Source organism: Anarhichas minor, unplaced genomic scaffold (genome assembly GCF_050575085.1).
Source record: "Anarhichas minor isolate MPS153535 unplaced genomic scaffold, ASM5057508v1 ptg000040l, whole genome shotgun sequence".
NCBI lineage: Eukaryota > Metazoa > Chordata > Actinopteri > Perciformes > Anarhichadidae > Anarhichas > Anarhichas minor.
In genome coordinates, this window is record NW_027466486.1 from 13,564,332 (window position 1) to 13,589,567 (window position 25,236).

At 44.1% G+C, this 25,236-nt stretch overlaps 1 protein-coding gene across 15 annotated transcripts in view; it reads right to left on the minus strand.

The window, feature by feature from the left end:
- Positions 1-5,848: 5,848 nt before the first annotated feature.
- Positions 5,849-25,236, minus strand: part of kiaa1109 (KIAA1109 ortholog) — a 67,993-nt gene continuing 48,605 nt past the window's right edge. For 6 of the 15 annotated variants that reach the window (XM_076108558.1, XM_076108557.1, XM_076108567.1 and 3 more), the window contains 23 exons: positions 24,770-24,860; positions 24,331-24,390; positions 21,937-22,199; positions 21,527-21,742; positions 21,088-21,268; positions 20,821-21,001; positions 20,316-20,477; positions 20,084-20,223; positions 19,464-19,659; positions 18,794-18,994; positions 16,635-16,811; positions 15,576-15,713; positions 14,875-15,120; positions 14,603-14,756; positions 12,375-12,532; positions 11,653-11,842; positions 11,035-11,252; positions 10,482-10,733; positions 10,156-10,359; positions 9,491-9,685; positions 8,880-9,014; positions 7,961-8,126; positions 5,849-6,899 (listed from right to left, as the gene is read on the minus strand). In XM_076108558.1, the coding sequence (XP_075964673.1) occupies positions 6,683-6,899; positions 7,961-8,126; positions 8,880-9,014; positions 9,491-9,685; positions 10,156-10,359; positions 10,482-10,733; positions 11,035-11,252; positions 11,653-11,842; positions 12,375-12,532; positions 14,603-14,756; positions 14,875-15,120; positions 15,576-15,713; positions 16,635-16,811; positions 18,794-18,994; positions 19,464-19,659; positions 20,084-20,223; positions 20,316-20,477; positions 20,821-21,001; positions 21,088-21,268; positions 21,527-21,742; positions 21,937-22,199; positions 24,331-24,390; positions 24,770-24,860 (4,141 nt within the window). In that variant the 3' untranslated portion in view covers positions 5,849-6,682. The remainder of the gene's footprint in view (positions 6,900-7,960; positions 8,127-8,879; positions 9,015-9,490; positions 9,686-10,155; positions 10,360-10,481; positions 10,734-11,034; positions 11,253-11,652; positions 11,843-12,374; positions 12,533-14,602; positions 14,757-14,874; positions 15,121-15,575; positions 15,714-16,634; positions 16,812-18,793; positions 18,995-19,463; positions 19,660-20,083; positions 20,224-20,315; positions 20,478-20,820; positions 21,002-21,087; positions 21,269-21,526; positions 21,743-21,936; positions 22,200-24,330; positions 24,391-24,769; positions 24,861-25,236) is intronic. The other 9 variants (XM_076108570.1, XM_076108568.1, XM_076108562.1 and 6 more) reach the window with 7 other exon arrangements.

A 25,236-nucleotide genomic window follows, 5' to 3' on the forward strand; every position in this document is an offset into this window, starting at 1 on the left:
AATTATTATGCAGCTGTCAGTGTGGTTTGTCTGGGTAAACCGCAGACTTTATCTCTCGAAAAGGAGAGTGACTACTGGACTTGTAATCGCCAGGTGGTCAGAAACACGACTCCAACTGAATGCTTTTTGCTGCATATCAATGAATGTGTTAGAAGATGATAATATATCAATGTTAGCAGCTTTTTTTTTAAAGTGCACTGCCCCCAAGTGGCCAAAATGTGTTAATGCAAGTTTGATTTGCAAGCCATACAGGCATAACAACAAGCTAAACGATTCTTTAAAAATAAAGCTCCATATAAAGCTGAATGGAAGTGCGGAGTTGGGTGGTTGTTGTCTTTGTACAGACACAGTTTAAAGAAGTTTCCCTGCACTCGCTGCGAAATGACTCACAAGCTGTATTTCCACAAGACGTGACAAGCCTTCAAAACTGCTGGCTGGTGGGCGCACAAAGAGATTGAACCCTCGACCTTGGCAACAGCACAGAAGCACCACATTCAAGCGAGCATCCACAAGAGAGCACCAGCTATACGGCAGCTGTTCACGGCGAGGAGGTTCAGACAACATGGCGGTCAGGGAGGTCACCACCAAGTGAGCGGAGACTCTAATCTATTCTGTGTGGCAGCGTTCCACAGCTCGAGCGGAGAACCGGGGAACGGAACATTTCGACTATTATACCATCGACCAGCTTCTCCTTTCAACACTTCAGCCATATTGTTACACCGAATTAGAAATTTAATCAAACAGGGGCTCAAATCTCAATCTGCTCATTTGTATTAAGACACTTTATAGTCGCTGTACGTCAGAACGGCGCTTTTGGTCTTTATTGTCCCAGATGGGCCCATTTGTTCTGTAGGGCAAAGGCTCAGACTGTCATACTTTATGACATTATGACCCAAAACATGGGGTAAATATGATTTGTGGTGATATGTTTTTAATAGATTTTTACTTTTGGACTGAGGACAGACAATTAGAGAGACGAGGAGGGATGCGTCGCTCGCTGTATGAAAGAGTGGGGGGGGGGGGTTGACCTATTGCACACAAAGTTTCGGTAACACTTTATAATAACTACACACTATGAAGCATTAGTTAAGTGTGAGTAAACACTTAATTCATCATTTATAAAGCATTGTTCCTACATTAATAATTCATTAGTATGCAGTTCATAACAGCAGTTATAAATGTTTTATTCTTGATTAATAAGCCCGTCTATTATGTGCAACAACTCAGGGGTGGCAGGGGTAGAGGCGAGGCAACGCAATCCCACCGAAAAGGCCCAGACTAGAGGTTTGAACGCGGACGCCCGAAGACGCTCGCGCGCCTCGGAGGGTTGGATCCCCCGCTCCGCTATAGACGAGACTTTTTACTAGTTTCTTCGTGGAGACAAAGGTACCATTGGAAAAGCTGGTGTCGGTGACAACAGACGGTGCTCCCGCGATGACGGGCCGGCATGCAGGCTTCATTGCGCAATGCAAAGGTGACCCAGACTTCCCAAAATGTCTACATTACCACTGGATCCTTCACCAGCAGGCGCTATGTGCAAAAGTAACCGTCTTTAATCATGTGATGATACAAAAATATCAGAGATGTGATACCTCTGACTTTCAAATGTTGAAACAGATTAACAGAAATAAAAGTTGCATGTTTAAATATGTATGTGTAGCTATACCATCATTGTTGTGGAAATCATTCTTAATAATTATTGTGAGGAATAATTAACTGACATGTGATCAAACAGTCTCTTCACATATATTATTATTATTAAAAGGTGATCTGTGCAACTTTGTTATTCAGGAAGTTTGTATCAAATAAGTAGCCCTTCGTACTACTCGGTGCCCTTGAAGTAGCTCTCAGTTTAAAAAAGGTTGGTGACCCCTGCACTAGTGGTTAGGGACTATGTTAATATATGCTTTATAAACGCATATTAATACTGCAATTCATGATTAATTCATGATTTATTAAGGTAGTTACTACTCGTTAGTAAAGTGTTTTGTGTGACCTCATCTAAAGTGAGGACTATTTATGCCTTACAAAGCATTTATAAATGACATTGAAAGGCCAGCAGTGCCTCAAGACACAGTTTTTGAACAGAAAAGGCAAATAGACACAACACAAAGTGATCAAGAACATATCAATATTTATTGCAAGATGCAAACAATATACTGTTAAATACAAACCTCTCAGCCATTAATTCATGTAAGAAACAAACAAACAAAGACATTCTCCTTCAGGAGAACATGGCTGGATACAAAACATTTGTAAATATACGACTGGCGCTAACCAGGCGCTAACCAGGCGCTGTAATTAAAATATATAATACTTCATTGGGATGTTTGCTGAAATTGATAGGATGGCCCTACCTAGAATATTTTTCCACCAGCCGCCACTGCTCAGAAGACAGCTTTGAAGAGGTTTCAAACACTCTTTAACGGTATCATGTCTTCGCTCTTCCTATCCGTCATTAGGCTAATGAGGAGTTCCAAAGCACGGGGATAATTTGAGAAAGATGTGGAAAAAATACTCCCTAAAAGGCCATTTTTTCTGGAATGAAAGTAAAAAGCTGCATGACATCATTAGGTCTGTGAAGAAAACCCCGTCAACGCTTCTTGCGTAGGTGTATGTTAGAGTGAATGGAGCTGTGCCGGGAATGAGAGAAGAGGCTTTTTGAAAAATGTTCTTATGTATCCATCAAATAGACAACTGTTCCCAAGGAAATCACTCGCAATAATTTTTTTTGAATGAGTAGTAAATACCTTGATATCTTACTTCTTATTTTCCCACACTGCATGTCACTTTCTAAATCTGTCACTATCAGCTCTTGATTCAGCTTTTATCTTGGTTCAGTTCGCAGCTTAAAAGTACCCCTTGTAAAGGGTAGTAAGTAGTAGCATAAGTAGTAACTAAAGGCTTAATAAATGGTTAATAAATATCATTGGAACAGCTTTTGGGCTGTCAGATTGTGACAAATCCTATTTTGTATTATGACAGTTATAAACGTTGTTTACCATTTATAGGGGGGTCTATTGGCAGAAATGGAATATCATATTGATAATTTTGTTTTCTTCATTGTATAATCACCTAAAAATAGGAATTGTTGTGTATTTGTTACTTCACAATGAGCCGTTTAGATCTGCATACGAAGCGGTTTGTCTTTACGGAGCCAGCCACTTTGTTTCTACAGTAGCCCAGAATGGACAAACCAAACACTGTTGCTACAAAGGGACATTAGTGATTTCATGTTTTCGCCGCAGCCTCCTACAAGCTTGGCATACGGGAGAAGTTTCAGTTGGTTGCAATCTGCCATCTCACCACTAGATGACGCAGAATCCTACACACTGCACCTTTAAATGGTTAGATAAGAGAAGTGATACCACTTCTTAATTGATACCATCTGTCCGGTAAATATAAGGCAGCCAGTTAGCTTTGCTTTGCAAAATGACTGGAAACAAGGACAATTGTTTGAAGGTATACAAAGTCCATCTACCAGCACCTAAAGCTCACTAATAACCTCCGCCAAGGAGGTTAAGTCTAGGTAGGATTTGTTGGTTTATTTTTGTCTGTTTGCAACAAATTTTACATCTCAGTTTTACTCTTTGGTTTTTGTACATATTAAACAACGTGTTAGCCTTGGACGGAGCCAGGCAAACTGTTTCCCTATTTTACAGTCTTTATGCTAAGCTAAGCTCCTCTTCACCGTGGTTTAAGATGTATGTAGTGTACAGACATTAGAATTCTATTCTTGTTCTAATAGAACTCTCGGCAAGAAATCCAAATCAGTTGACTTTGGCAGATTTTGAAACTTTGGATAGAGCCTGGCTAGCCGTTTCCTGTCTTTATGCTAAGCTAAGATAACAGACTCCTGGCTGTAGGGTTTCACAAATTACTGATAAATTTAAAAAAATTAAAAAGGCAAAGCGGGATGTTGGACTAGCAAAAACACCAGCAAAAGGGATTTTTATATCATTGGCTTTTAACGGTCCTATAAAGCATTAGTAAATGATTAATTAACCATTTATGAAGCAATTATTACAATGTAAACACTTATAGGTGCCTTGAAGGTGACACTGAACTCTTACTCTAAGTTATACTGAAGCATAGATTTATGATGAAGTGTAGGGCAACGTTTAAAGGCCAGGTTCAAAGCGCTCTTAATGATACCCTGTCTGTTTGGTTTCTGTTCACTGTCAGCTTTCTGCTAATGAAGACCGTCATTCGGCAAAGAGAACATGCATTTGACTAAAACCGCATACGGGAAAGTGTTCGAAAGCTCCACCAGCAGCTCGCTGGTTCGCTTCAAAGCTTAGAACCCTTTATGTTGCAAAGTTCTGTCTTCTGCAGATAAAATATTCATTCTCCAGCACGGCCTTCCACACTGTTTTAACTCTATCTCTCATACCTTCTAATAAAGAAGACTGTTTCTGTCATTTAATGGTCACACAAAGCAATAACAGCTTCAGTTTTCCTCGACTTGGCAGTCCACCACTCAGCGTTATCGAAGGACCAAGGCAGGCACTTGAAGCTGTTCGACATCTCTGGCCACTCCATGACTTTTTAATGCAGCCCCGTTCCGTTTTCTGTTTTATAATTCAGTAGCGGGACAGTAAACAGGGGAGCTGACTCGTCATTAAGGAGGAGCTCAGATTGTGGGACGACTGGCTTTTGACTCCATCTGCTGGTCGCTCACTTGGCTCCCACGTTGACATGTACACAGTGTAGCTCTGGGAAGCGATAAAAGAAAAAGAGCGAGGGGAATATGTAAAATAGAAGAAGAAACGACTTCAAAGGAAGGCCGCTTGTTCAGCAGGCAGAATAAAAAAATAAATAATGTCCGGCCGAGACGAGAGAGAGAGAAAGAGATAGGGGGACAGAGAGAGAGAGAGAGAACTTGAGTGCGTTCTCCCACACGGAGCTGTCTGGGCTTCCTCAGGTGACACTGCACTAATCTCACAGCAGACATCACAGAGAAGCCCCGCTGTTCCCTTCCTCTCCGCCGTGCCAACGCACTCCCCATCACCCGCCAACGCGCCATCAAAAATGCAAAAAGTGGAACATGGCTCGTGGTGAGGAGGGGGAGGTATCACAGTGGAGATTAGCCCTGGTAGAAGGGGGGGGGGGGGGGGGGCGGGTACTGTATTAATAAAAGCCCCCCAGTGAGCACAGCAGCAGGCCTTTTGAAGGATGGGGGGGGGAAGAGGTACTCTTGACAAACATTGGAGGAAACTGGTTAAAGTTGGTATAAATTACAAACTGAATCTTGTAGAATTTAAACGCTCATTAATTGACCTAAAAACCCGGAAATGGAAACAAATTACGGCCTGAAGGAAAGGAAAATGCATTATTACCATTAAAGCTTCGATTCCAACAATATGAGACGTACAAATTAAAAAATATACAGCGGTTCATTAAAGATCCATCACCTGTCCGACAGCCGTTTCATGGGAACCCTTTGCCACGTGAAGCGATGCATTTCACGGAGTGGAAAGTGAGCAGAGGGAGTCACCATTGATTTAACTAGCAGCATGGTGTTTGTTAGACGTGGGACATTTACCAGGCAGCGAGACTCCAAAAAACACCAAACTATGCTACAATATTGTTTCATTCTTCTGCTTCAGTTTTGACTATTCTTTTTCTAATCTGCCTCTTGTGAGACGGAGAGCACTACAGCTCCCCTTTAATGAAGTGTACTTTCCGTTGCTTTAATGATGCTGGCGTTCTGTTATAAAAACATTTAACAACCGTCAAAGGGTAAAACTGGTGTAATTCACCTTTAATGGAAATTTCAAAGAATTTCTAAAATGTTAAATACATTTAAATTAGTACCAACTGAACAAAAACAGACCCGAGCCTCATCTAAAATTGAATGGCAATACTTTTATTAAGTTAGGAAATCAACATATTTAAGAAATGTAATTATATACACTGGTTCTACTGTATGGATTTCATTTTTTTTAAAAAGGACAAAAATAAGCTTGACACACCAAGCCGATACATGTTGTAGACTTTGCATTTCACATACCCATAAATAGTGATCTTGGTTTCAAATTATAATTACAAGTTCATGTCATCGTCGCGACTGAGCGGATGGTGTGCAGTAAACCTCACAGTATTTATTTGTTCACATCAAAAAAATAAAATAAAATCAAGAACACCGTCACTGAACTGTTCTTAAATATCTTAAAACTACACTCTAAAATACATAAAGCATATCTACCATGTGTTCCATGGGAAACAAAGAAAAGGCAACGGTATAAGAAATCATTTCTCATGAAATATTGGTAAGCCTTAAAATAAACTTTCAAGCGATTTCAGTAAGGTCATGTACAGCAGGTAAAAGAGGCAGGTTTTTTTTTTCGGTTTTTTTCTTCACCATTAAAGTCAAATAATTCTAACATTTGCTACTTTGTTCAAAATATACAGAAAAAACGACATCGGTGCAAAACGCTTCAGTCAGAGCCGCTACTGGCGTACGCCACAGTAAACAAACTCGGCTGAAATTCACAGGCTGTAGCAGGTAAAAATGGAAACGTTTGACAAATGTGTTGTACAGTAGTGGCCCGTTGTAATCCAGTAATCCAGTGTTGGTGACCTGTAGGGAAGGCCCGCACGGCCTAGATTACAGCGGTGCGGCGTGTTCCTCAGTGTCCCCCAGTGTCCCTCAGTGTCCCTCAGTGTTCCTCAGTGTTCCTCAGTGTTCCTCTTTGTCCCGGCCTCTCTTGTCCTTCTCGTCCTGCAGGGCGGTGCCCAGCTTCTTGATGAGCACCGACAGCACCTTGTCCAACGGGTCCATCACGCCCCTCTGCAGCCACTTGGGGATCGTAGTGCGGGCGTGGTGGAAGCCCAGCTTTTGCAGGATGTAGTCCACGCCCACCGGGTCGATCTTACGTCCCGTCCAGGAGATGAGCCTGAGGACGCAAGAAGATGTTCAGCGCTCCGTTTTTAAAAACTACAGAAACTAAAGTTGTTCTTTACATCTTATTTCAGTTATTATATCTAAAGTCTGTGAGCAGATACAAATACAATGCTACTTATTTAACCATCCAACAGCATTGAAATAAACCAACTGTCTCCAGCTCAACCATCTTGATTAGAACATCCTGGATTCCCTTTACAACATTTTGTGAAGGAAATTATTGCATTGCAGTTATTGCATCACAGATACGTAGGTGACGTCTTTTAATCTTAAATAAGGTAATCACAAGTCATGAGGTCCCCCTGCATAAATAAAGGATGAATAAATAAATAAAAAGATAAATAGCAACATTGTGCGAGTCTGTTCCTTCGTACATGATAATTCCTGTTTTTTTTCATTTCACTTTTTTTAAATCGTGATTCAAGATAAAACCCAACCCATCCCTACCTACAACATTAAATGCTGCTTACACATTAAGCATCTAATAAATACATAAATATTCTAATATATAGATAATATAACCTGTGAGGAGCATTGTTTCTACGTATCGAGTACTTTTACTTTTGGTACTTTAAGTTCATTTTTATTGCCACTATAATACTTACTTACAGTTTAAAAGCTTAGAGGACGTTTCATGGCAGTACATTTACACACTGACCCATCAAACGAGATGAGAACAGCTTAAAATTAAACTGCAGTCCTTTATGCTGAAATAGGAGCAACACTCAGCTGCCAGCATTTTATGCTATTTCTCCTATAAACAGTAGAAATCTATATTTCCTATGTGTGGCTTGGATTTCTTTCTTTTTTTCCCTTATACACTGATGCGCGACAGCCTCGTATATTTGGATTTGCCGGTTTGGCCGGCGCGTCGCTGTAGAAACCCGGCGTGGCCACGAGGTCACAGAGAATGACGCTCACACTTTCTAGTTCGTCCTCCGCTGCTTTTCGAGTGAGTGTTATTCACGAGTGAGCGCTTTGAATGAATGCGACTCCGTCACAACGGAGGGTGTAACGCTCCACATGTCTGTGGTGCGGTGGAGTGCCGCTGACCTGAGAGTGGGCTCCAAGTGCCAGGTGTTGCACATGAACTCCCTCCAGTCCACCGTGGTGTAGTTGATGCCGTCGCCGTCGTCCTTGTCCGCCGAGCTCTCGTCGTGCAGCGCCGTGGGGCTCTTCTGACCAGGCCGCGCCGCGAACATCCGCGGGGCGAAGAGGGCTGAGGACACACAGGGGGGGGGGGGGGGGGGAGAGGCATTAAGGAAACTCCCTTATGCTGCCCTGTTCTTTTTTCTCTTTGTTAACATGGCAAACACATTCTCCAGCAACAACATCCAGGGCCAGAACACAATAAACATTCATTAACATCCCTGAGACCTCGATAGCACGCATCTGGACTCTCTTCACATTCAAATACCCATCTGGCCTGCTTTGGTTGATCAGGAGGGGATCAAGCTCTGGTGTGAAACTGTTCCGACGCTCGCCTCTCTTCTCTTTCCATTCAGCCGCACAATAAACAGAACAAAGTCACGGGCGCTATTCTAATTGTCATGACGAACGCGAGGTTGCCGGCATAAAAGGTGCTAATTTGTTCCTCCGTCACAATGAGAAACCACTTAAAAATGCTGCCTGCGTGGAGCACTCCGACCTGCCCGCTGTGTGTGAAAATAACACTCAGCGGCCTGCGCTTCACGCTGCTCTTCGAAATAAGTCCGACGGCATTCAAACAGCTTCCAAAGCGAGGGAGGTAGACAGACGTGGTTCATATTGTTCTTCTTCTTATTGACGTGTCTGGTTTAGAACGCCGGGAGCTATTTTCACTCTCAAATCAAACTATCGTCATCGCCGCACCTGTCGCAGATGACTCTGGAATTTGGCCCAGAGAGCGTGGCCGGCTGACTACGACTAAACGTTGCTTATTGTCTCTCGCTGACTGACTGACGTGAGGAATGAATGATGTAGTGGCAGAAACCTTTCTCCTTCTCCTTCAGGTAGGCAGACACCAGGTCGTGAAGGAACATGATGAGCTCGGCGTCCATGGTGACGCAGATGTGGTCTGTGAACTCCGTCACCACGCTGCACTCCACTTTGGGTTTGCTGTCGGCGTCTGGAACAAATAAAAACAAAACAATAAGAGACGAGAGGACAAACCTTTGCTTCTCATATTTTGACTTCTGCAATGCTGTTAGCGTTAGCACTAGCAAGCGGGATAAACTCTGGCGCCATACATGAGCAAAATGTATTTTTCACATCTCAGGGACAAGTTTGCAGCTATGGACCATTAGTATAGGGATTCTAAAGGGGACATGGGGGAGAAAAAATAGAGGAGATAAATACTATTGCGTTTATTTTTACGCTGGCTGAATTCAACATGCTACAGCCGCTAACTGAAGGTGCTAACTGGGTGCTATGAGGCAGAGGGACCCCGGGGTGCGCTAGCTAGCTCATTCGTGTCTCATTTATCTTGTCTTCATAATAAAAAATAAATTTAAAAAAACACGTGATAAAAGGATACAGTCCATCGACACAGATGCGTTACTGCCTTCATGTACCGTTACATTACTCTGCGGGCTCCAGTCCTACCTGTTAGAGACGGTTCGTCGGGATCTTGCTCGTGGATGGACTTGAAGTCCAGCTGCATCCTGGGAAGAGCGAAGATGGTCTCCGTCTCATGGTTGTAGCTGGAGGAGCTGCGGAAGCTGCTCAGCAGGCTGGCGCTTTTGGCCGCCGCTCCGCTCTCTTGGTTGTTGGCTTCCACGTTCCTGAGCAAGTTCAACTCTGAGACGAGAGAGAAGACGCGTGAAAGCTTGCGAGTTCACTCGTCTCTGCTTCGTTAAATACTATATGCGCCTGTTTGACATTTTAGATAACAGGCAGCAGCTGAAAGGAAAGGCAGACGGAAAGGAGCTCTTGTGACTTTATTTTTATTTTTATTTTTTAAATCGCTGCGTCTGTCTTCTTTTAGTCAGAGCTGTCTGAAGTTGAGAAAAGTTTAAAGTTTTTGAAGACACTACAATGAAGCAACCATTTGCATTTAGTCGCCACTTTTATTGTTACTGATGGAATGTGTGTTGTGTCTACAGTATTTCCTCCACCACGTTTACATCCATCAGAGCAAAAAATAAATAAAAAATGGGAAAAAGAAATAAGATCAGTTCTGAGATTTCCGGTTGAGGAACTGGAACCGGTACGTGTGATGACATCACAAAACAAATGGTTTACATAGATTTAAATAAATAAAAGGTTACCTTCGTTCCTCATGGCAGTGACGTAGTTGAACCATTCTTTGACTGTGGCGACTCCATGTGGGGCGTTTTCATGGCGCCGGCGGGTTATTTTGGTGATGGTGGCCATCGGACTTTCGAGTGCACCACAGGGTTTGGTCACCATAGTGTTGTGACCGAGATGGAAGTCCAGTGTCTGAACAATGTAAGTAGAATCGTCTTTGATGCCTGGACCGGACAGAAACACAAGTGGGTTGTCAGAGAGGGATTATGTGCGGCGCCAAATGTTATTCTTTCATTACGTAATCGTTGTACGACACCAGTCCCACAGTGGACATTTTCTGTCTCACCGTCCTCCCAGATCTTCTGCGCCTCCGTCCAGAAGGCGATGTTGGGCTCCTCCAGGTGGAACAGCGCCCACGACTTGGAACGGAAGTTGGGCCCGTGGAAGCAGGCCAGGGTCATGTGGTTGCCGTGGAGGCTCATGGAACCGCCCAGCTGCACGGCGTCCTCGGGCAGGGGCATCTGGAAGAGGGAGATGTGGCAGCCGGCGATTACCTTCAGCACGCCGGGCCAGTGGCGGTGATGGGCGGCGTCCATGTCTGTGGGACAAAGACGACGGTCGGGAGGCACAGAGTGAGACGCTGACCTGAACGGGATCAGTTCTGTGCATTATGCTGGTTTTAAATCTCCAATCTCTTTTTAACGAATGCTGCATGTTTGATTATGTTCACTTGCCGTACCAGCTTGTCAAAAGTGGTTTACAAATTAAGCGTATTAGAATTTCAAATCAGTTCACTTCCTACAACCAGCACAACTGCCCTCACACACGCTCGCTGCGCACACCTTAATACGCCACAGTCTGCATTCAATATTTCTCCCAGCAGTGTAGAAAATGCTTACAGAGCTCCGCCGAACCTTTGTCGGCGTTGATGACGGGGGTCTTGGGGGGCAGGTAGGGACCGGGGCCCCAGGTGGAGAGGGCCCGCTTGCTGGTGTCGAACTGCTGAGTGAAAAACTCCTGCAGCTTCATGCCGATCTTGATGAGGTCCGGCGTGGTGGAGCGTGAAATGATCACCTGGAAAATGTCCCACTGCAAGTCTCCGTGGACGAAGATTTCACTGGGGTGGGGGGTGGGAGATAGAAGATTAAAACAGGGGATAATGTAGAAAACAGTAAAGAGCGGCAGGAAAGCAGATGGTAATGGTGGAGATGAAACACCACTGCATCTGGAACGACAGATTTGTGTCATGTTGCTACACTGGCTGGCCGAGTAATTAAGAAAGCCATAATGAAGGTCTGAAGAACCAAAACCTGTGTTCTCCAGAGTTCCTGATGCAGTTACTTGTGCTCATATGAACTCAGGTGGTAGTGAACCAAGATAAGAAACTTCCCAGAGAAAAAAACACTTCATGTACTCACTGCACAATAAATCTTAGCATTCTATCAAGCGCGCTATATTACAACAACCAAAGACGTGCTGTGTTGCACAATGAGCTGCCGCCGTCATCGTCTCCAAACCTTTTCTCCGATAGGCTGGTGTCAACGGTGCACAGGTTGACCTTCCACTCGTCTTGGAGCTGCAGGTCGGCGTTGCTGAAAACTCCCATCAGGATGCTGGAGCCCATGTAGTCCACGCGCGCCTCCGTCGACCCCATGGTGATCTGGATCTTGTGGCTGGGCTGCTGGTTGGGGTGTTCCGAGATGTGGGCTAGAAAAAGAGCAGACGGCGATCGGTTAGCGCTGCAGCTACGTGATATAAAAAGGGATTTTGCCGAAAATTTTGGGGGAAAAGAAATACAGTATGTCATTTTTAAAAAGAATTTTCCTTCCAAAAAAATATGTAAAAAGTCAAGTGCAATGAACAGAGTGCAATGACAAGTGTTACATGCAAAGCTGCAGCGAGAGAAATACAATATTAAGAATACTCTAAAGAAATACTCTTTACCTTCTAAATACCTTCCATTTACAAATGTATGCAACATCTAAATACATCCTACATTAGCTTATTTAACCACCAAACGCAACCCATAAAATGAAGTATAGATTGACACAGCAAGTGTGGAAAAGTGAGAGTTAAATGTGTTTATACGTCTGCATCTCATCACTGCACAGCTCCCAGTGTTGAGCGAGAACTCTGCACTACACTCTGGCTCCACATCCAGTTCACGAGAGCCGCTAACGAGTTGCAGAAAAACACCAGATGTCGGGGGGGGGGGGGAGTCGATGCTTTGTTTACTTACAGACCATCTCCAGGGTGTTCACGTCTATATTGCCGCCCACCACCCCGCCCTTGGAGTCGAGCTTGGAGCGGCCGAGGCCGACGGACATGCTGATCTCCCGGTCCCGGTTGCTGCCCACAGACAGTCGGCCCTGACTCTTCAGCCCGCTGGTGGTCCAGCTGCGGGGACAAACACAAAACTGTGAGCTCCCCCTGAGACGCCGCTGAATAATGCAGAAGGGCTCTCGACGAAAACAGAACTCTCACTGCGAGAGCTTGGCCCAGGGATAAACACGGACTACATCTGATTGACTTTTCAACATGTCAGCCTTTCTAGACGAACACGTCATGATGAATGGATGAACTTACTTTATTTATGCAGCACCTTTCATGCACAGAATGCGGCACAAAGTGCTTTACAATTCACAACAACAAAACTCCAAAAAAAGGTTTAAAAACGACACACAGAGGAGGAAGGGAGAAGACGAGTGCTGCTTTTATCCTAAATAAGAGAAAAATCATAAAAGCTGTTTATCAGCGAAATTAAAAAGATACGTTTTGAGTTGGCGTTTAAAACTGTCCACTGAGTCAGCAAGTCTAATATTTAAAAGGGCAGAACGCTCATTAGTTTGGGGGCGTTGTGACTTAAAGTAGCACCCCTGAAGGTTTTTGAGCGGCTGTGGAGGATCTTATGGTTCTGGGGAGGATCATAAACGAGAGGGAGTCTGTGATGTAAAAAGCGACGAGGACATTTAGCGCCTCAAAAACTAAAAGCTTTTCAGCATCTTGCCGGCTCAGCAGACGTCTTGTCTTTGCTATATTGCTCAAAACGCTAAAAGGCAACGAATTAGGATGAGGTCAGAACCTCAAATGAAGCCGAGGTTTCTCTTAGTATGTTATTATTTTAACATGTCAAGTGCAGCTTCTGTAGATACAACTCTTGCTTTAAAAAAAAAGACAACACCTTCACATGAATGTTTTCATGACGGAGGAATATCCTAAATAATTGAAACTAGAGTTACAGAGAGAGAGAGATGCCTCGTATACCCCGACTTGGAGCCGGAGATGCACGTGTTGCTCAGAGAGCTCATAAAACAGTGCTGCCTTGGTTATGAGGGTATTGTGTTCGTCAATGATTCAGCCGGATCCTTTTCCGCAATTCAAGATTTAACCGCGGCGATGAAACGGCCGCTCGTCATCTTGGCCGGTGAAATAAGACGGCGCAGGAGAGATGCATTGAGCCCATAAGGGAGTGGGCGATAAAGGAGCACGAGGAGCTGGAATGTCAGCGTGGCAGCTCGGAGACATAAGTCTACACCGGCGTACGTGAGGCAGCAGAGTGCTCCAATAAGTGTAAATAAATGATTTAGAGTCTTTCGCACTACAGCAGTGTTTTCCGGACAGTATCGTGTAACAGGGTACAGACGGGAGGAGTCACATTCACTAGCGGCTGCTTAATCATTCACAGCTCGAATGCCTCATACATTTATTTGCCAGAATTACTTCCATATTTAAGTTTGAGGCCAATTTTCGGCGAGACTGAGAGGATGTATCTACACGAGCCCAGAGGGTGGAAATACTGCCGTCTGTTTATGCATAAATATTTCAGAACTATTGCATCACCGGTTCTATTTTTGGAGAGAGGATACAAAACATTAGGAGTAAACTGCTAGAAAAAGTTAATCTAAAGCGGGGATATTTCCTGAAATGTCAATAATAACATGAGATTTACCTTTTATTTATCCTATATTAGTGATCCTAGGGATATATTAATTCTTATTATATTTTGGAAAATACATTTATTCACTGTTTTTGAGTTAGATGATGAGATTAATACCACTCTGTTGTCTGTACAGCAATGAGCAGCTCCTCTAAAACTCAATAATTAACACATTATATCTCGTTTGTTTCGTCCACATGACACCCTGCTGGGACGTGGATTTTGTCACCTTTGAACTGAGCTAGGTTAGCCGTTTCCAGGCGTTATGCTAGGCTAAGCTAACCATCTCCTGGCTGTTGCATCATATTTAGCATTTATTGGTATCCATCTTGCCTGCCTGAGAAAGAGCAGATCTAAATGTTGCCTTAAAAAGAGAAATAAACTAGTTATGTTATTTAACAGTATGCAGACCTTTGTGCCCTGCAGTGGTATTGATTTCTCCATTTAACCCACAACCACAATAAGCAGTTTACACAACAGTGGGTATTTAAGTATCTACGCTAAAAGGTGCAGAAACCGTGACCACTCACGTATTGTTCCCCATGACGTTGCTCATGTTCATTTGGACGGTGAGCTGCTTCAAGTTGATGGCGAACACCACCAGCGTCTCCCACGGCGCCCCTTGCTGACCTGCCGCCTTACCGTTCTTACTGAAGGAGGGGGTGGAGGTCTTCGTCACCGAGTCTAGACGAGAACGAACGACGATTAGGTGGAAGGCAGCAGAGGGCAAATTATGAGCATCTTGTACAAGCCATCATTGCATTTTGTAATCTTCCACTTTCATTTAATGGTTTGTAGTCACCTCTCCTGGGAGCGGAGGAATCGGACACGCTCCTGATGCGACCAGGTGCGGGGGACTTGAGGTGGCCCAGGCCTCCCGGGGACATGTTGCTTCCGGTGGAGTGCTCCGAGAAGACGTTGGGGGACTGGGGCATGTGCTGCGTCCCGGTGCTGCCGTCCCACGTCCTCCAGTAGGCTTTCCGGCTGGACTCGGGGGACAGATGTTGGGCGACGTTCTCGGCCGAGTCCGGGGTGGCGGGGCCAGAGGCTGAGGCAAGGTAAAGGTTGAGGGATGTGTAAGTCAGCCGTGGAAATGTCAAAACGGAGCAGTGGGAGGAAATGTTGGCTGAGGGAAGGTCAGCGTGATGAGATATTAAAAATTAACACAAGTTAAACCCGTGGAGAGTTGTAGGTAGACGAAGGCCGACATATTCGGAAAACAAATCATGAATTTCCATCAATATCTCTGCATATTTCTACAGTAAGCACTTTTCATTTTATTCTTGTGTCCACACTGCTTATTTTAATTGAAGGACATGTTAAAAGTAAGTAGCTTTTTTTAGAAAATGCACGTCAGAAGCACAGAAATGCTCTGTTCAGTGTGTTGTAAAAGCTGGTGGTTATTTTGGAGCAGTAGAGTGGTAAAACCATTCCATACGCATGCGTCACTCAACAAACTGACCCCCGACACGGGCCGGAGCCGCCGAGTGGTCAGAAACTCACCTGGCAGGTTGATGGTCTGGTCTCCCAGGAAGAGGCGCCTGGCGATACTCCGGCGGTACCAGGCTCTCGGGAAGGCCAGGATCTCGCTCAGTCGCCTCATGTCGTACTTGAAGGAAGCCGAGCCAATGTCACACACAGCTAGGGGGAGAATATGACATTTGTTCATACACGAGTCACACTTTTTTAAAAAGGTGTGCAAACAAATTGGTAGCATACGCTCCTTAAAACAAATCTATAGGGCAAAAATAAGCACTTGTGCATCCATCCTGACATTCAGAGATTGAAAAGTTGCATTTTCAGTCTCATATCTATGCTTGTAAAATGTCCCAATCGTCGCTTCATGGACTCCTTGTGATATTCAGGTCTACTTCAAACCCTGCCTTTGTCCTGGAGGTAGCTGCTGATACAATTTTAGGACTGTGCCTAATCGTCAGTAGACAATTTAAAGGGGAATGAGGGGGGGATGCCTCCCCTCTTGTTAGCAAAATAACCAAAATACATCCCCCTTGTTAACCCGTCACCCCCCCCCCCCCCTCTCCACCTTCATCTTCCAAGCAAAGAGAGTGCAGGGGCAGAACGTGTTAGTCTAGTCTGCCTGACTCATTGCTCCTTTATCTGTATGCATTTGTGCAGTTAGAAGCCATAGCTCTGAAACATCAGCAGCCTGACTGTGCTGTGTGTCAGTAAATCCACGGCGCTGAAGTAGCAAATCGATTTTGAATTGTCACTATTTCTCTGAGCCCTGCTCAGTTTCGTCTTAAATCTTTAAAATTCTCCCGTTGCGATGTACAAAATAAACCTCCCCGATGTTAAACATTTACAAACTGCCAACTGCCGATAATGAATTTCATACCTCCTAAATATCCTACGCCGTGCAAACTGAATTTATCGATTTTCCTAATATTCCTTCACTTTTGCTGGTAATTTATCCAATTCCCTGAGTTCCCCTGCTTGTATAAACTCCATTCCAAGTCTTCTGAGCTAAACCTTGAACATCAGTCAGTATAAACCGCTGCACGTCTCACAGAGAAACGTCTTCTTCTGGGGCCGCCGACCTACCTGAGATGTTGATGAGGGTCGTGTCCATTTTGCCCCCTTTTGCAGGAATAAAGCTTTCAATGAAGGTGGGGCCTCCGGTACGCCTGATCCTGGACAAGCTGACCTTCACGAACTCCAGGTTGATACTCAGAGAGTCTTTTCTTCCTGTTACTGAGGAAGGCTCCTCGTCTACTGTACCTTGAGGAGAGAGAGCGATTATCAGGACAATCACTAGACGTCATTTTTATTCTACATGTGTTTGTAAAGTCATGGTTATCCCCATATCCACTGGCTCTAGCAGGTCTGTACATCACATCCACGGGGAAGGAGGGAAATAAGCGACATTACAAACTGCAGCCATGTATTATTAGCAGTGGTGTATAAAGTACCCAAAAGCCATACTTGAGTAAAAGTAAAGATACCTTACTGGAAAATTACTCCAGTAAAAGTAAAAGTCACCTATTAGAATACTACTTGAGTAAAAGTCTTAAAGTATCTGATATTTATTGTACTTAAGTATCAAAAGTAATTTTCTGATATTAAATGTACTTAAGTATTGAAAGTAAATGCTGTTAATAAAAAAGCAAAGGGTCAGAATTTTGAGAATTATGAAGTTGATTCTTTTAAGTGCTGTGGCACCATGACCAAGGACATGGAGCTGTGTTGAAAATAATTGGGTTGGCTGTGATCCATCCAGGAGCAACAATGTTCAACATAATATATTGTACATAAGTATACTTTTGCATCTACTATGAACTTATCATCATAATTCTCTGAAATGCAATATGACACTATGAAGGAGTTGTAACAGTGCGTTTATAAGTATGCTCATTCCGACTAGAGGATGTAGAGGGCAAATGCATAATATTGTGTTCAGCAAAAAATATCCACTTGATGCATCAGGTCAGTGTTGTGAGAAAGGACACCTGCCTTGTAAACTCCTATGGGCCTGATTTGAACACAATAGGCAAAGGTTTTGCTCAAACTGAATCTGCAATTGGGCGACTGCTACCATCATAACTCCATCTGATCATCCACAAAATGACTCAAATATCAAAACATGATCGATACTAAAGCAGCACCGAAAGTAACAACCCAGTTATTACTTGAAACTGAAAAATGTCCTGTTCATCTTCAAAAGACAATTCTAATACAATGTAGCTTCTTTACATTCTATTAGAATGTAGAATGTAAAGAAGCTACATTGTATAGAATGATTCTATTGAAGTTATTCCTTTTTTAAATGTTTTAGACGAGTCACTAATCACTTTAAAAGAGTGATTATAGCTGATTTAACTTACAGACATGAGATTGATCTTATCATGTCACTCTCTTTATACAATGATATTAATTCATCCCCGTTTCATTGATATCTTACGAAAAATTACTCCTCATTTTTCGTGCGTTTTTCCTGCAAAAGTCCAGCAACATGAGTCAGTTTTCGCTTGTTACATGCATACTGTCTTTTCAAAATAAACTTCCATCTTCACAGGAAACAACTAAGGTTTAGGCGATGAAACTACTTAGTTAGGTTTAGGAAAAGATCGTGGTTTGCGTTAAAATATCAACGGAAGTGGCGTTGCTTCAGTACGGAAGTCACGTCACAAATAAATCAACATTGGCTTCTCGTTTCACACACGGCACAAACTGCGGCCTCCTGGAGGAAACACCAGTGTTTGTTTGACCCATCCACCTCTCCTCATCCCACCCGTCCTGTGTGTGTAGTCGCTCGCTAGCTATAGCATGTAGCATCCTGGGCATCACTGGGAATCTAAACACCGCAGCTTTGAGAGCACTTGTTTTGCGCATTAACGTGATTAACCAATGATTTAACTTGTAAACTAGGACCACTGATTCACCAAACCTGCTTGCTTGCAGTCTCTGTTCCACCACAGTCCCCGACGCTGGTCTCATGATTCATTTTGTTTCTAAAGATAGATTTGATTTTGTAGCGAGTAACGAAGGTTTCAGGGGAAATGTATCGGAGTAAAAGTATCAGTTTTCTTTGCAAAATGTAGTGAAGTAAAAGTAAAAGTCAACAGAAATATAAATAGTAAAGTAAAGTACAGATATCCAAAAAAACGACTTAAGTACAGTAACGAAGTATTTCTACTTTGTTACTGTACACCACTGATTATTAGCACATTAGAAGACTCAGACACACTTTCCCTTTTCCATACCTAATGGCCCTGGGCCCGGGGCCAGGCCTGTCACAGCGGATTTCTGCTTTCCGGCACCGTAGGGGTGGAAGACGTAGAGGGAGAAGTCAGACATGCAGGCGGTGAAGCTGAGGCCTGAGGAGTTACTGGCGGGGCCTGTGAGGTCCGACTGGCTGCTGCTGTGGCGGCTCCTGCCCAGAGGGCTCCCCAGCAACGGAGACGCTGCAAGGAGGCAGAGGAGGGAGGAAGCACAGGGAGGAGGTAAGACGGGCGGTAACATCATACAGATCAAATGTGATACAAGAGGAAAATAAATAGTCATTAGCTGTTCAAGGTAATAAAATAAAATGACACAAACATGTTGCAACAAGGGCATTTAGTCGTATGCCTGGACTAAAAACTAAAGATGGAATATACAGAGATGCTCTGTAAAATAGCAAAAATAGGGGGAAAAAAAACATGGCAAAAGTTGCATGATGTTGCTAAAAGACTGACTGGAGGGCAAAATAATGAATGGATGAGAACAAGCTGTGAGCAACGTTAAATCACACAGGGCCCAGACATAGCATGGAGTGACAGCTAATACATATGCTCACTGTGTTTCAAGAGACTTCAAAAGAAGGTTTTGTCCTTCACACATATCTCTGCACGCATTAGAGCCTCACTATTCCGTAAGACGTGCTCCACGTACTTTTGCTGGGGGGTGGTTTGGGGATGTGTTGCCCTGGCGGAGTGGAGGAGGGGTGGTGAGATCCCTCAGCGGGGTGGGCTCCGGTCGGGGTCTCCAGCTCGCCACGGTTAGAGGAGAAGACCAGGTCTAAGGAGGGCAGCTTGAGCATGCACTCCACCCTGGACATCGGCAGGCAGCTGAAGCGGATCTGAGAGGGCTGCGGACACAGGCGACAACTCACGTCAACGTCAGGTGTGTAACTGCAGGTCGAACTGGCTCGATAGATAACAATAAAAAGGGACTGAATAAATTAAATAAATACATCGGAGGTAAAAAGTAGCAGACATCAGATATGTTGGAGGGAGTGTGGATCATTTAATGTTGAGTAATGTCCAAAAATAACGACGTTTTGGGAAAAGGTATGCAAAGGATATAAGGTCCCTGTGAGTTGTACTGTATTTACTCTGTAATTTCTCTAAATTCAAAGACATTTTAATGGGAAACATCATATTTGGTTATCATACTGTTAAAAGCAAGTAAAACAGCTCTTACGAAGAAATGCGAGAAGGTTATGTTTGTTGCTGCTATTATCTAATGTTGCAAATGTCTTGGGAATAAAGATTCTAGTGGTTTGTCAGTACCTGGACTCTGACGTAGACAACCACATCCACGGGGAAGGAGGAGTAGGCCGATGTGGACGAGGACACCAGAGAGGTGGTGGACTCCTCCAGCTGCTCCACCGGGTCAAACTGACCCATGTCCTCCTCCTGGGAAGCCACCGCTGACGGGAAGTACACAAAGACATGCCGGTGAACACGACAAAGCGCTGACTGCCGGTGACAACACAAGAATTTGATGTTTCAACAAACAAACCTGCGTAACCTCTCTCCACCGGTGTGATGGGAATGGTCTCCAGCGCTTTCTCCAGGAAGTCCAGCAGACAGGGGCTGATGACCATTTCCTCCGGCAGAGTCTGGAGGGCCACCCAGGCGTACAGCTTGGCTGCCTTTACCCCGCCACTGCCCTTACCTTTGGCTGCAAGGACACATGGGAGTTTTAAAACCTTCTGAAGCCTGGACTGTATGTCGACAACACTTTTCTCATCTCTTAAACTTCAAATAAACTGGAACCGTATTAATAAACGCTTTTTTCGCCGTTTTCCCCTCTGTGGTGCACATCAATATGCATGAGCCCAGTTTGATCAAAAGGTACCCACTGGATTCATGCCTTGAAATAAGAGATGAAATCACATGCGTTTGATTCGGTGGGGCCCTCGCCCAGATGTAAAATCATCACATCGGAGCGCCGCGGCGCTCTAGTGTCGGTGATTACGGTCGGTGCTCGGGCATGCAAGGAGAAACGAGGGAATGCTCAGTACCTGATGGAATAGGTGGGGGCGGGGGAGGTAGGAGCGAGTTAGTCTGGCTTTGGACTGCATTGGGAGGGCCGCTATCTTTCATACCATACAGCTTCGACTCTTTGGAGAGAGTGCGAGGGAGAGAGGATCCGCGCGAGGCGTTGGGCGACTCCGTCTTCAGTGTCTTGGAGTTGTAGTGCAACTAAAATGGAAGATTGAATCATTTAAAGCAAAGAAACAGTACAGAGTAGAAACCTGGGGACACTTTGGATGCTACAGGCGGCTGACCTTAACGTCCACTCCTGGAATGTAGAATACTGTGGTCTCCATGTCGTTGGATTTGGTCTGCAGGGAGGAGGGACATTTCTTGCCAGCTAGGAGATGCGTGGTGGAGGTGTAGGTTGGCTGCAGCTTCTTCTTCTTGGGAGGAGACTCCTGGTCCAGACTTTTGATGCTGCGCTCACAGCTCCTGCAAAACCCACAGGGAGTCGTATGAGGAAGGTGTGCTCATGCTTGTTCTGTTTACTTCTCTGAATATAGAAGGTTTCACTCCTATCCACTGAGGACACGCTACAGCAAGAAAATTCATCTGGAAAATTAAACTCTACATTTCCTAATGTGGAGTTTGATTGGACGTTATTTAAAAAATAAAAAAAACTGAGTCAGACTTCAAATGAAAATCTATTCACAGTGGTTATCAGAAGAAGAAGTGTGCCTTTCATCGTACTTCTTGAGGGAAATGTCCTCATGCTCTGGTTGCTGAGTAGTGGGGTGAAGGACGCATTTCCCGCTGTCAATCTCCACGCGGACATCCAGCTCAAAGTCGATGTTTCTCTCAGTGGCTGGGCCGCCAAAGCTGCGGTTGGCAGGTGTGCTCGGCCAGCGCTCGCTGAACAGCTGACTCACAGCGGAAAACCCAGAGGACTTCCTGTGAGACGCTTGGCTGGGAAGAAAGAGAATGTTTAGTGAATGCTGAAAACCATGAATCTTTATTTATAAGACCAAAAAAAAAAAAAAAAAACATGAAAGAAAATCTTTCATGCAACTGTAATGTGTGATTAAAGGTGCCTCCTTTCATCTACCAGTCATCACAAGAATGCTTGACTTGGAGCGAAGGAAAAAAAAAGGAGGACTCACATGGGCCTTCGGTAGCTCGGCGGTCTCTCCCGTTCAAACTCGTCCTCCTTTTCAGAGTCTTCGGAGGAGGATGAGGACATGTCGTCGCGCCTCATGTCGTCGTGCTGGAAGGGAAGTATGGGTGAGAAGACGGCAGGGGTGCCGGGGGCACTGAAAACTGAGCCCTGGCCCTCGAAAACGGATGGAGAATGAAGGTGATGGTGAGGATGGGATGGCTCGTCAATGGTGACTGACAACAGGTCCACCTCTGTCTCCTCGGGAAACTTCAGAGAGGGGCAAAGAGTCAAACTCACCCAGGGAGACAGTCTTCATGAAGCTCTTCATACTTAAGAACATGACTTGTCTTAAGCAGGAAGTCAGCCAATGAATCATTACTTTGAAGGAGGTAGTGTTCTGTTAATTGGACCACAAGGTATTCCCTTTACGTGTGACGTGTAGTCAATAACTGAATGCTGAAATCAAGTCTCCCAGCACGGTTTAAATGTCTCGTTTTAGGACATGTCCAATGACAGAACACTACCCGCCCGCAACAGTTCCCAGAGGAGCGGAGAGGTCATGCACACTCTGTGAGAATGAGAGAGAGACAGTGTGAGACGGGGAGGGAGATGAGGAAGAAGTGATGCCCCGACAGGAGAAAAAAGACAAAACACGAGAGCGAGAGAGAGACAACGGAAAGATGCCCAAGAAAGTCTTCAAGTACACCAAGTCTGCTATCCTTAAAGACAGCTGGAAGAAATAGATACAAGTTGTTGAAAATGTTTGCGAACTGCCTCTGAAACTGGACTTGAAATGTGTTCGAGCATCAACGATGTGTGTTTATTTGTCTTTTCTTTTCGCTGACTGGGAGTACGTGGGCGGTTCAAGGCGAGTGACGGTACAGAAGGAAGCAAACTCGGTCATGTGGCCTTTAGCGGGGTCGGTCCGGGTCCGTCACCATTAAAGAGGAAATATTATCGGAGGCATTGTGTGGTGAAAACTATTTGATCGTTCTAGCAGGAAAATACCATCAACATTCAAATGATTATTTTGCTATTAAAACTGAATTGACTTACTTAACTTAATTTTTTTTAAAAGGTGCTTTTTCATTAAACATTGAACAAAATAGGATTTATATCAAATTAGTGGATTTTGGTCATAAATTGGATCGGAATAGTTTGACTCTCCCGGGGGCTGAGCTGGTTGCCTGGCAACCTCGCAATGACTCCAAGAAGTCACCGGGCCTCGCTGAGAAATAGTCCAGCACAAAACCTCGCATAAATAAAACACAACTTGTAAATCTAAATTCTTTGGTTTTTGGAGCGTTAGAAGCGCTAATAGGTGGTCTTTGTTACCTTGGGCATGGCCAGGCTAGCAGTTTCCCCCTGATCCCAGTCTTTATGCTAAGCTAAGCTAGCCGGCGACTCGCTTTAACTTCATACAGATATGAGAGAGGTAGCGATCTTCTCATCTAACCCTCACAACAAGAGAGAAGAAAAATGGGCATTTCCAAAAATATGAGGCTAGTCCTTAAAGATCTACCAGCTGTTTAGACCTGTCTAATAAATATGGAGCGCTTTAACATGAGAACATTTTAAACTATTCGTGCCACTACGGGTGATTAGGGGGAATAGCTGTTCACAGCCGACTTTAAGGGCGGGAAGGAGTGAAATATAAAGGACTTTAATTAGTGTATAAACTTTTTTGTCTTTATGGGAATAACACCAAATAACTACAATTTTACATCACGCGCCGATGACCTTTAAAGCCGGACTGATGTCCATCTGGATTTGGTATTTGATCGGATGTTGTTGGGGTACAAATGAATACAGTTGTGCTGAACAGGCTGTGATTCAGAGCCAAGCCATGCAGAGCTGTTAGAAATCAGCGAGTATATTAATGTTCGAGGCAAGTTGATTTGGTTATTTATGCAGTTTCAAGACAGGATGAGAACGTGTGGGTCCGTAAATCATTAGCAGCATTCAGACTATGAACTTGTATTTACAGGCAAGTCTTATTATGCAAGAAAATCTATTTCTGAGAGCATGCCTGCGTTATCCAAATAAAATCTGTGTGGGTGATGGAATGCTGCTGGTATTCATCTAGTGAGTGAGGAGTAATAAAGACTGTGGAAGATGTATTCTGGTTCCACGTATAGCATCACATAAATCAGCGTGCAACTAGGGACACAAAGATCCGGTTAACAGTAAATAATTATGCAAATATACACACTGTTGTTCAATGTAAAATTGGTGTCCTATCAATACAACGGGAGCTAGCATTTCATCATCCTGTTCTGATTTTGCATATTCAAAGTCCCATCTCAAGGTAATCCCAGAGGAGAAGAGGAAACACAAGTATTTGTTGCTGTCGGTTAGGTATTTAAATTTGTTAAATTGAATCTCTCGAGCCGTATACCTTGAACACCTCTCCTGGACTGACGGGTGCATGTGCAGCGTCCAGAGCCTGATTATTTATCTTCAATTGAACAAAAGAGTTATTAAAAAAAAAAGAGCTCATCCAAAATGAAAAAAATAAAATAAAATCCTCAGAGCGTAGTGGTTCTCTCCCTTTGAGCTGCGAAACCCGTGACCGTACGAGTCACAGTAAGTATCGGCTTGTATGGAGATCAATTACAGTGAAACAACGGCGTGAAGGATGAGATGATGATCTTCAAACTATCAACATAAAATGGCACAAAACTCATAATATCTACCTACATCACACTCTCATCGCCTTAGTTATTGATTCGGTTAAAACAAATGTGTCGAGAGCAAACTCGCTACAGTGCAATCAAATCTGTGTGAGGCTAAGAAATGTTCCTGGAGCTCTCTCCGTGTTGTCAGCTGATGTTTACCGTGTCCTGGATGTTGAAGGTGACCCGTGGTGCAGGTGAGGACGCATCCACGCGCATATCTGGTAGATCATCCACGTCCCCTATTCTGGAGCTAGAGACACAGTAAAGCAAACTGAGAAAATACAAACAAGTATCGCAAAAATAATGACATATTTTTCCCTCAACAATGACTTAATATCCCAAATTACCAAGAAACTTTGTCAAAATACTTAGTAGTGTCTATTCGATCTGATTAAACCTGGTATTTCTGCACAGTTGCAGGTAAAGTTTAGGATACACAATCAGTGTTTGCTGTGTTTGCACCGCTGCTGCAGAATTATGAGCGTTGCTGCTTAAATTTCAGACGACCATATCCTCTGCTCTTGTGTTTCACTAAAAGCCGGGCTACAGGCGAGCTACATTGAACACGCAACGTATGCGGACCCGGCCCGGTAGTGATCAGTATGTAATATTTGAAGAATTATATT